This window comes from Saccopteryx leptura, chromosome 6, assembly GCF_036850995.1.
Source record: "Saccopteryx leptura isolate mSacLep1 chromosome 6, mSacLep1_pri_phased_curated, whole genome shotgun sequence".
In the NCBI taxonomy this organism is placed as follows: Eukaryota; Metazoa; Chordata; class Mammalia; order Chiroptera; family Emballonuridae; genus Saccopteryx; species Saccopteryx leptura.
Window position 1 is genome coordinate 79,328,962 of NC_089508.1, and position 12,254 is coordinate 79,341,215.

Sequence of the window (12,254 nt, forward strand, 5' to 3'; positions counted from 1 at the left end):
CAATATTTTTTAAATTGAATTTATTGGGGAGACACTGGTTAACATAATTATACAGGTTTTAGGAGCCCAATTCTACAATACATCTCTGTACACTATATTGTGTGTTTACTCCTCTTTCCGTATTTTTCTTTTCAAATTTTCATAGTACAAGAAGCAGGAATTGAAAAATATTCCAATTTGTTTTCCTTTAACACAATGTATTAGTTTCCTGTTGTTGTTGTAACAAGTCCCAAATGTAGTGATTTTAAACATTAATTTACTCTCGTATAGTTCTGGAGGTGAGAAGTCTGAAATCATTTTCATTGGGCTAAAGTCAAGGTGTCAGCAGGTCTGCTTTCTTCTGGAGACTGATGAGGGAGGGTCTGTTTCTCTGCTTTTTTCGTTTTCACCTGTGTTCTTTGGCTTGTGCTTCTTTCATCTTCAAAGTGCATCACTCCAGGCCCTGGCCAGTTTGCTCAGTAGATAGAGCATCCTCCCTGCATACAGATGTCCTGGGTTCCATTCCTGGTCAGGGCACACAACAGAAGCGACCATCTGCTTCTCTCTTCCTCCTTCTTCCCCTTCTCTCACTCTTTACTACCCACATAGCCAGTGGCTTGATTGGTTCGAGGATCGCCCCGGGTGCTGAGGATGGCTTGGTTGGTCTGAGTGCATCGACCTCAGGTGCTAAAAATAGATTGGTACTCAAGCTTTACTCAAGATGGAGGTTGCCAAGTGGATTCTGGTGAGGACACATGCAGGAGTCTGTCTCACTATCTCCCCTCCTCTCACTTAAAAAAGAAAAAGAAGCCTGAGCAGGTGGTTGCACAGCAGATAGAGCATCGACCTGAGACACTAAGGACACATGTTCAAAACCCTGAAGTCACTGGTTTAGGTGTAGGCTCATCCAGCTTGAGTGCAGGCTCACCAGCTTGAGTGTGGGATCATAGACATGACCCCATGGTCACTGGTTTGAGCCCACGGTCGCTGGCTTGAGCAAGGGGTCACTGGCTCAGCTGGAGTCCCCCTGGTCAAGGCACATATGATTAAACAATCAATGAACAACTAAGGTGCCACAACTATGATTTGATGCTTCTCATCTCTCTCCCTCTCTGTCTGTCCCTCTCTCTCTCTTTCTTGCTAAAAAGAAAAAAAGCGCATCACTCCAATGTTTGCTGCCATTGTAAAATCTCCGTTTGCCTTTCTGAGAACTTTTGTGATTACATTTAGGGTCCATCCAGATAATTCAAGATAATCTCCCTATCTCAAGATCCTTAACTGAATTATAGCTCCAAAGTCCATTTTGCCACATAAAATAATATTCATAGGTTCTAGGAGTTAGGATGTAGATATCTTTAGGGGCCATTATTTAACCTTTCATACACAGATAAATAATTATTTTAATTCTTAATATTAGCTTTTCTTACCAAAACTTTAATGGAGTTGCTAATAAGTAATAAAAATAATTATTTCACTTTATTTTATTTTGAGAGAGAGAGAGAGTGAGAAAGACAGAAAGGGAGATAGAGGGTGAAACGCATCAACTCATAGTTGCTTTCACTTTAGTTGTACATTGAACTTCTTGTATATGTCTTGACCAGGGCCATGCTGGTGTCCCCTTGCTCAAACCAGCAACCTCGGGCTTTTCATGCCTGCAACCTTTGTGCTCAGACTGGTGAGCACTTGGCCTGACCAGTGGTGGTGTAGTAGATAGAGCATTGATCTGGGACACTGAGGCCCCAGGTTAAAAACCCTGAGGTCACTGGCTTGAGTGCAGGCTCACCAGCTGAGCACAGGGTCCTTGACTTGAGCACAGGGTCCCCGACTTGAGCACGGGGTCCCCAGCTTGAGCATGGGATCATCAACATGATCTCATGATCACTGGCTTGAGCCCAAGGTTGCTGGCTTGAGCAAACGGTTCACTGGCTTGACCAGGAGGCCCCCCACCCCGCTGCCTCGGTCAAGGCACATATGAGAAGCAGTCAACGAACAACTAAAGTGATGCAACTACAAGTTGATGCTTCTCATCTCTCTCCCTTCTGATCTGCCTCACTAGAAAAAAAAAGCTGTTGAGCATTAGGATTGTGTGGACCATCCCCTGCTCAAGACAGCGACCTCAGGGTTTTGGGTTGATGCTTTATACACTGTGCCACCACTGGTCAGGCAGTAATAAAAATAATCCTTTAATTTTTCTCTTCCTGTTCCCCGTTCTGAAAGGCACCAAAAAATAATGACCATAAGGTAGGCAAATAAAAGAAGTGGAAAAGAAAGTACACAAGGACACATTAAAATCCTTTTTTAAAAAAACTTTTTATCCCATAAGTTTAGAATAAGTTGATTGTATAATTTTAAATTTTCATGTGGTATTTAAAGACATTTCTCTAAATTTTTCTGCTCTTTCTGCCAAGAAATAGCTCTATGTATATATTCTACAGACAAGTTTGTCTTTTTTTTTTTAATGCTACAGGTGGCAGATGTCCTTCAATTTTCCATGGAAACTGGTGGCTTTCTTCCAAACTGCATCAGTACTTTACAGGAGAGTTTAATCAGACACCTTAAAGTAGCCCCTAAATATCTCTCCTTTCTGGAAGAGAGACAAAAACTGATTCAGGTGAGTATTAAAGGATGTTCCATATGAGATTATTTTTTTCAAGTTTTTTCTGAGTGGTGTTATCAGAGTATTCTATAGAGAAATGATAGGTACTATGTAAACATATGAGTATTGCTAAAATCTTAGTTGTTCCCAATGAAAACAGTTTGTTGTGCTGAGTTTTACACCTAGAAGTTATGAGGACTTTTATTCCTGGCACTGCAGCTGGTCTGGGGGACCCTGGTGTGGGGCTGGGACCCCTCACTCCCCAGGGGATACCTCTGTAGCTGAGATATGCCTTCCAATTTTTATCTACGACATGTGGATGTGGAACCAGCCCATCTGCCTGTCTGACCCTTGTACCAGTCTTGATGTAGCTTCTTCTTTAATTCCCTTGTTGTAGGACTTCATTCCGCCAGATTTCAGAAGGTTCTGAATAATGGTTGTTCTGCAGTTGTAATTTTGATTTTATTGTGAGAGGAGGTGTGTACTGCATTTACCTACACTGGCATCTTGCCTGGAAGTCTTTGTTGTTTGTCAATTTAAAAGCATTCTGAAATAAATTTTTAAGTTGGGAGAAAAAGTGATTAGGTCTGGAATTTGAATTAAGTACTAGAACGAAAACAATCTCAATTCTTTCTCCCAAAGAAAGGTAGATTTTATTTAGCTTCTGATAGTCTTGCATGCCAAACTGAGTTCTAGACCATCTTGGCTATAATTTTGGCCATATAACCAAGTCTGCTGTCTCCAGTTCTAAATAAGTCCTGATTTCTCTCTCCCCTCTTTCTCCCTCTATCCCTGTCCCTGTCTTTCTCTGTTTCCCCTGAATTCCCCCCCCCCACACACACACACTGTATAAACAAAGTGTAGCCTGGACCAGGCGGTAGCACAGTAGATAGAACATTGGACTGGGACACAGAGGACCCAGGTTTGAAACTCTGAGAGGTTGCCGGCTTGAGCACAGATCACCAGGTTGAACCCAAGGTCTCTGGCTGGAGCAAAGGTTCACTCAGTCTGCTGTAGCCCCCAGTCAAGGCATCTATGAGAAAGTAATCAATGAACAAGTAAGGTGCCACAACAAAGAATTGATACCTCTCACCTCTCTCCCTTCCTGTCTGTCCGTCCTTGTCTTCCCCCTCTCTGTCTCTCTCTCTGTTTCCGTCACACACAAAAAAGTATATGTATGTTATATATTCTCAGAAGACTATCTATAGTGTGAAAATAGGAGGTAATAATTGAGAACAATGACAATAATAGCGTTTTATGTTAAACAAAAACCAGTTATTTTTCTTTAAAGTTTTGCTCATTATTCAGAAAAAATCATTTTGATGTCTCTAGGAAAATACAGAAGTGTGGTTCACAAGACCTCTTTCACCCTCCTTACTGAAAATTTTGGCCCTAGAAGCCACCTACCTGCTTCCTCTGCGCTTGGTGCTCTTGGATGAGATGATGTCTGACCTAACAACTGTGGTGGACAGGTACCTAAACACCTGCCGAGAAGGGTCTGCAGACCGGCTTGGAGGCATGGAGGTAGGTGCAGCTCATTGTGGCTGTGTTTTGAGGACTTCTGCTTCTGCCTTATTCCTCATGGAGGGCACAATGATACCCACTCTTCACAGCTGCAGCAAAATTCATAAGGCATACTTGGTGATAAATATTTTTGATGGAGCTGTAGCTTGGGCTTAATTCATCCTCTTGAGCATTTTTTACAATATTAAATTATGTTTCCAATAAATAGTTCTATGAAAGAATGGAAAATTTTAAGATTTCATGAGTTATTTTTATGACTGTAGTACAATATATGAAAACTACAGACCAAGAATTAAGAAACTATTGCCCTAAGGCCAAATCTGACCCACGGCCTATTTTTGTACAGCTCACAAGCTAACAATGGTTTTTTACAGTTTTGAAGGATTGTAAGAAAAAAAAAGTATGCAACAGAGACAGTTTGTGACTCACAAAGATTAAAATACTTCCTAATTCACTCCTTATATAAAAGTTTGCAAGCTACTGGATTCTCACTTAGGAATTTTGATGCAGAATCCTAAATACAATACTATGTAGCATTCTTGGTACCAACCCGGGTTAGATGTATTTTACTTTTCTTTTAATGTGTCACTGGATTCTATTTGGAATCATGGTTTAATATTAGGGAACTCTACTTTACTAGAGTCAAGAAAGTCTTATGATTATCTCATAAATACGAAAAAAATTTATTTTATAACTTTTTTTGTATTCTGCTCTCACTTTTTAACAACAACAACAAAAAAACCCCAAACATAAAAATCCTTACATACCTTCTTTGATTGGAGAATTTTTTTTTTCTGAAGTTGGAAACGGGGAGGCAGTCAGACAGACTCCCACATGCGCCCGACCGGGATCCACCCAGCATGCCCACCAGGGGGCGATGCTCTGCCCATCTGGAGCATCGCTCTGCTGCAACCAGAGCCATTCTAGCGCCTGAGGCAGAGGCCACAGAGCCATCCTCAGCGCCCGGGGCCAACTTTGCTCCAATGGAGCCTTAGCTGCAGGAGGAGAAGAGAGAGACAGAGAGGAAGGAGAGGGGGAGGGGTGGAGAAGCAGATGGGCGCTTTTCCTGTGTGCCCTGGCTGGGAATTGAACCTGGGACTCCTGCACACCAGGCTGATGCTCTACCACTGAGCCAACCAGCCAGGGTGATTGGAGAATTTTAATTTTTTAAATTTATCATTGTAAAACCAAGGACAATTTTTGTAACTTTTTTGTATTTTGCTCTCACTATTTAATGCTATTATTTTGCATGCATTACTGACTAAGGTTTGAATAGATACTTTAACATGATAAAACATATCTCAAGGAAGAAGACTACGCACTGTTTAATTGGGACCACTAGAAGCATTCCCATTCATATAAAGGAAAAAAATTTAATGGTGACTATTACCACTACTTTACTATTTTTAAAAGTTATAGCCAAAGAAAATTTTTGAAGAGATGAACTATAAACACTGAATAGGAGGAATCAATTATGCCATGCCTATGATACAGCTGAAAACTGAAGAGAATCAACTGAAAAAGACAGCCCAAACCAAAAGACAATTTAGTAAAGTGGAAACAAATATAAAAATTAATAGCTTTTCTATATCCATATACACAACTAGAAAATACAATGAAAGAAAACATCAATTTATAACTGTAACAAAAAAGATAGATTACCTAGAAATAAGTCTAACAAGAAATGTGGAATATGGAGATGAAGAAAACATTAAAGGCCCTGGCCGGTTGGCTCAGCGGTAGAGCGTCGGCCTAGCGTGCGGAGGACCCGGGTTCGATTCCCGGCCAGGGCACACAGGAGAAGCGCCCATTTGCTTCTCCACCCCTCCGCCGCACTTTCCTCTCTGTCTCTCTCTTCCCCTCCCGCAGCCAAGGCTCCATTGGAGCAAAGATGGCCCGGGCGCTGGGGATGGCTCTGTGGCCTCTGCCCCAGGCGCTAGTGTGGCTCTGGTCGCAATATGGCGACGCCCAGGATGGGCAGAGCATCGCCCCCTGGTGGGCAGAGCGTCGCCCCATGGTGGGCGTGCTGGGTGGATCCCGGTCGGGCGCATGCGGGAGTCTGTCTGACTGTCTCTCCCCGTTTCCAGCTTCAGAAAAAAGAAAAAAAAAAAAGAAAAAAAAAAAAGAAAACATTAAAATTTACTGAATGACATAAGAGAGAACCTGAATGGAAACTACATATTTTAAGCTATCAAGCATTCCTAAATTAACCTTTGAATTTAACTCTATTCCAAGAAAAATATTAACACCAGCATTATTTTGTCAACATCTCGCAACTACCATTCTATTCTCTTTCTATAATAGTAGTGTTTTTTTTTTTTTCCACATGTAAGTGATACCATACAACAGCGTATGTATTTTCCGATGGCTTTAGGTGACCCCTGTGTTTTGGTCGTTAGACCCCTGCCGGGGTCGCGACCCACAGGTTGAGAACCGCTGCCATACAGTATTTGTCTTTCTCTGTCTGGCTTATTTCACTTAGCATAATACCCTCCAGATCCATCCATGTTGTTGCAAATGGCAGGATTTTCTTTTTTTTATGGCTGAATAATATTCCATTGTGTGTATATATAGACCACTTCTTAATTCATTCATTGATTAAGTGTTAACCTTGATTGACACATTGTTTCCATATCCTGGCTATTGTGAATAATGCAATGTAAATGGTAGTGCTGATATCTCTTTAAGACAGTGATTTTATTTCCTTTGGCTATATAACCAGATATAGGATTGCTGGACTACATGGTAATTTTAGTTTTAGTTTTTTGAGGAGCTGCCATACTGTTTTTCACAATGGCCATACCAATTTACATTTCCACAAACACCATATCAGAGTTTCCTTTTCTCTACATATGTCCCCCAAAGCACCTTTCTCTTGTCTTTTTGATGATAGTAATCCTATCTGTGTGAGGTAATATCTCATTGTGGTTTTGATTTGCATTTTCCTGATTATTAGTGTTATCAGAGCAACTTTTCATATGTCTATTGGTCATTTAAATGCCTTCTTTGGGAAAGTGTCTTATTTAGGTCTTTTGCTCATTTTTAATTGGATTATTTTTTCTTTTACTATTCAGTGCTAGGAGTATATGCTTTTCTGTGGATCAGAGAGAACTCTTAAAAAATTAGTAGATTTGCCTGACCTGGTGGTGGCGCAGTGGATAGAGCATCGGACTGGGATGAGGAAGGACCCAGGTTCGAGACCCCGAGGTTGCCAGCTTGAGTGCGGGCTCATCTGGTTTGAGTGAGGCTCACCAGCTTGGACCCAAGGCCCCTGGCTCCAGCAAGGGGTTGCTCGGTCTGCTGAAGGCCCGCGGTCAAGGCACATGTGAGAAAGCAATCAGGCCCTGGCCGGTTGGCTCAGTGGTAGAGCGTCGGCCTGGCATGCAGAAGTTCCGGGTTCGATTCCCGGCCAGGGCACAGGGGAGAGGCGCCCATTTGCTTCTCCACCCCTCCCCCTCTCCTTCCTCTTTGTCTCTCTCTTCCCCTCCTGCAGCGAGGCTCCATTGGAGCAAAGATGGCCCGGGCGCTGGAGATGGCTCCTTGGCCTCTGCCCCAGGTGCTGGAGTGGCTCTGCCCTGGAGGGGCAGAGCGTCGCCCTCTGGTGGGCGTGCCGGTGGATCCCGGTCTGGCGCATGCGGGAGTCTGTCTGACTGTCGCTCCCCGTTTCCAGCTTCTGAAAAAAAAATAATAATAAAGCAATCAATGAACAACTAAGGTGTTGCAACGCGCAATGAAAAACTAATGATTGATGCTCCTCATCTCTCTCCGTTCCTGTCTGTCTGTCCCTGTCTATCCCTCTCTCTGACTCACTCTCTGTCTCTGTAAAAAATAAATAAATAAAATTTTAAAAAAATTAATAGATTTGACTTTAAAATTTGACATACACATTATTGTGTAGTGAAATACTGTGAACAAAGTCAAAGGTGAGCAATATGGGAAAACATATTTACCTCCTGTAATATAGAAGAAGTTTTCTTAATATATTCATTATTGTAATATTTATGTAATCACAGTTGGAAGGGAGACATACTTTTCAATGTATAATCTTAATACATAAAGATATACACAGAAAACTGTATTCTAAATATTTACTTGAAAATATTAAAGACACTAGAGGGTGCTATAAGAATACATTTGAATAGATTCTCGTTTGCCAAATACTGTTAAGTATAGCAGAAATGATTTTAAGGCATGTTCAAAAGTTTAGTTATAGTAGACTTGAGCTCTTTTCTCTTCTTAGCCTACGTGTATGGAGCTTCCAGAGGAACTGCTTCAACTCAAGGCCTTCCAGAAGCAGCGCAGAGAGAAAGCTACAAAAGAATATAGGATGAATGCACAGGGACTCCTAATAAGGACAGAGCTACATCCAAAGAAATCAATGACAGAGACAACAAGGAAAGAACAAAAAGTAGGAAGTTTCTTACTTTGTAAAAATTCTAGGCTAGATAAAGCTTCAGATTTTACATCTCATGAGGATGTAAATTTTCTGAAAGAAGCTAAGAGTAAACAAACTACAATAGAACCTCCATGTTTACTTCCTGCAAAGCAAGAAGTCTGTGAGGATGTCAGTAACAAAATCATTTGCCCTGAGTCAGAGAAGTTGGAGGAACAGAGAATGAATCAGAAAGAACATCGTAAGATACTCAAACAGGAATTTCAAGCAAGTTTATCTTTGAAAGAGGAAATACAATTACTGATGGTAGAAAACAAAGAAGATCTAAAATGCACAAAACAAGGTGTTTCAGTGTCTCCTTCCTTTCCTCAGGAAAACAGAGTGCCTCCAAGTGACACCTTTCATCCTTTTAGAAAATCTGTGCTTCCCACACTTCCTCCCTGTCCATCTTTGGAGGAGACTGATCCCTGGATCAGTTCTTCAGATCTCCCTTAGAGATCTGCAATTTGTTCTTTAGGCCGCAAAGGTGGCTTATTTCCCCTAACATCAGGGCTTTCCTGAGTGCTTAAGTTTCTCATGTTAAAATTTAGTTAGGCCTCAGTCATAGGCTTCAGGAAAAATTACACCTCCTTGCTTACACCTACATTCCTGGAATTTGATTAGGACGGGAATGAATAAGTTAAATAATGGAAGAAGTGAATTTTCTGATTATGTTACTGGGCAAAAGAAGAAATGTTCCCAGTGACCAGAGTGAGTTATTTCTCCTATCTTGGATTTAGAAGATTTGAAGAAGGGAAAAATCTTGGGCTTAATAGCTCTAAGACTTTATACTTTTAAATTTTTGTTGTGTTTTTTTGGTTTGAAGAGGGTTGGTAAAACTCTTAGCTGTAAGTTTAAAAATAATTGGTACCTGACAACTTTATTATTATTTTTGCCTTTTAAAATACTAAATTTGTCAATTATACCTCAATAAAGCTGACAAATATTAACTTTATGTTTGAATTTTTATTGTTTTGTCTGTCATATGTCATAGACAAACAATAGTTAATGTTATTATAGGAAGCAATATTCCAGTTTTAATTTCTTTTTAGTCTATTTACTTTTAGAATATGTCCATTTTTATGACAAAGCTAGAGTTTAAGTCTATAATGTAAATTTGAAATTTGATTCCACTCTTTGCTTGGAGTTGGTATACTTTCTTAGGGTGAAAGGAAGGAAACTTGTACCAAGCCTTTTTTTTTTATTGATACTTGCAAGTTGCTCACATTCTTTTGTGTACAATAACCAGTGAACCTGTGTTGACATTAGGTTATCTCTTACAGTTCTTAATTGGGTCAGGGTAGGAATAAATTGAAATATTATCTGGATTTCTTGGTTCAAAGTCCAGTTTAGAAATATGTAATTAGACTTTTACAGGACTCTATTATTTATTGCACTTAGGGAAAACTTAGGGACAATCTATGATTAGGAACACCCTTGTCTGCATCAGCTGATTCAATTATGAATTCCACTAAAAGCAGACCTTTGTCCTTCCAAACTTCTGAGCCCAGATCTAGTTTAAAGTTAAGGTGAAGACAGGCCCAAGAGCATTTGGCTCAGCCCTGATTTTTTTTTTTTTTTAAGAGAGAGAGGGAAAGACAGACAGGAAGGGTGAGAGATGAGAAACACCAACCTTGTAGTTGCAGCACCTTAGTTGTTCATTGATCGCTCTCTCATATGTGTCTTGACAGAGGGGCGGGCTCCAGCGGAGCCAGTGACCCCTTGCTCAAGCTGATGACCTTGGGTTCAAACCAGCGACCTTGGGTTTAAGCCAGCGATCTTAGGGCTTAAGCTGGTGACCTCAGAGTTTCAAACCTGGGTTCTCTGGGTCCCAGTCCAACTATCTACTGTACCAACATGTGGTCAGGTAGGTCATTTGTCCTTAGTTTAGAACAGGGGTAGTCAACCTTTTTATACCTATCGCCTGCTTTTGTATCTCTGTTAGTAGTAAAATTTTCTAACCGCTCACCGGTTCCACAGTAATGGTGATTTGTAAAGTAGGGAAGTAACTTTACTGTATAAAATTTATAAAGCAGAGTTACAGCAAGTTAAAGCATATACTAATAATTACTTACCAAGTACTTTATATCAGATTTTCGCTAAGTTTGGTAGAATAAATCTTTGTAAAACTTACTGTAGTTAAATCTATGTTTTTATTTATACTTTGATTGCTCCACTACCGCTCACCATGAAAGCTGGAACGCCCATTAGTGGGCGGTAGGGACCAGGTTGACTACCACTGGTTTAGAAGGTCATTTGGGGCCAGGGAAGTTTCTGGTTCAGAATGTGATTAATCTAGGTTTACTCTGGAAAGGGCATGAATTCCTATAAAATTCCTGGAATTGATTTGTAGCTTTATGGCACCATTAAGTTACCCCTTACCCCCCCCCCCCCACACACACACACCAACACAACATTATATATATATGCTACGAAGAAAAATGTAATATTCTTTATATTTATAAGATGATTCTTCTTTCATTATATATGTTTTATGACTATACTTAAAAAGAACAGTAGGACTGAGTTGGACTTTTGCTGGGCTGCTCAATGTGGTAGCCATTGGCCATATATGGTTATTTAAAATTAAATTCAGTTCCTCGGTTGCACTTGCCATATTTCTAGTACTTGATAATCACATGTGCCCAGTGGCTACCATATTGAACATTGCAAATATACAACATTTCTCTCATTTCAGAAAGTTCCATCAGTCATTGCTATTTGAGTATTTTAACTCCCATATTAAATGAGTCTTTGAGTTTCATTGCAGCATTTTGTCAGGGAAACACTTGTATTCCTGGAATTGCATTTTCCCCCACATCCTCAACTAGCCTGGAGTGCCTACCTACAGTAACTCATGTGTGCGGTCAGATTCTACCATGAAGTTTTGACCTTTGCTAGACAGAGTGTAAAAATCCCTGGGTTGGTCAAGCCCCATTGCCAGTGCTCTGTACTATAACTCAGATTTCTCATCTAAATTTTGCCCAGAATTTGGGAAAATGCTGAGTTCTTAACCCAACCCCTGGTTAAGTTCTTTATTGACTGAATTTTTCTAGTTGAGAGCTCATGAACCATACAGTCTGCTTTCCCAAACTGTTGGGATTTTGCTTCAGTCTACACAAATTTTCTGCATCCTACTCAGGTTGACATTTTTTATCTGACCTTTCTGTACATAAACTACAATTAGAGATGCTTACAAATAATCTGACCTTTTTAGTTTGGTGTAAAGCCAATAGGCACGGTCACCATCACAGCAGCCTGGCCCATGCAGGTTCGCATTGGATTCGAACAGATGGTAATGAATCACCCAAGAACTGGTGGGCCATCATCTTTAATCCTAGCTTGCACCCAGCAGGCAAGTAAAAACACACACTGGGCTCCAAAACCCACTCATTCAGTGCTCACAAAGCTACTGACTTATCCGAGTTTCCTAGAATCAAAGGTTTCTAACCTCACCAGTCTCATTCACCTCTGTTCCCCATCTCCTCTCTGCACAAACTCTGCACAAACTGGCTTTTCCTTCTGTCATCTTGGCTGCTTCTCCACTCCTCCACGTGGCCTTTCTCTGCTCTCTGCTCTCTCCTCTAATGCTAATCTCAGGAACCAAGAGAGAGCAAGCTCTCGGTCTGCTCCCATTTTATAGTGTAGAAATCAAAACCTTTAATCCAATATACAAACAAAGAAGTCCCTGATACAAAGTCACTCATCGGAGGCATAATGGGA

At 40.7% G+C, this 12,254-nt stretch overlaps 1 protein-coding gene across 1 annotated transcript in view; it reads left to right on the forward strand.

Moving 5' to 3' along the window:
* Positions 1 to 9,280, forward strand: part of EXD1 (exonuclease 3'-5' domain containing 1) — a 70,076-nt gene extending 60,796 nt beyond the window's left edge. The window contains exons 10-12 of the mRNA XM_066344259.1: positions 2,447 to 2,590; positions 3,908 to 4,099; positions 8,340 to 9,280. Coding sequence (XP_066200356.1) covers positions 2,447 to 2,590; positions 3,908 to 4,099; positions 8,340 to 8,987 — 984 coding nt within the window. The 3' untranslated portion in view covers positions 8,988 to 9,280. The remainder of the gene's footprint in view (positions 1 to 2,446; positions 2,591 to 3,907; positions 4,100 to 8,339) is intronic.
* The last annotated feature ends 2,974 nt before the right edge of the window (positions 9,281 to 12,254 follow it).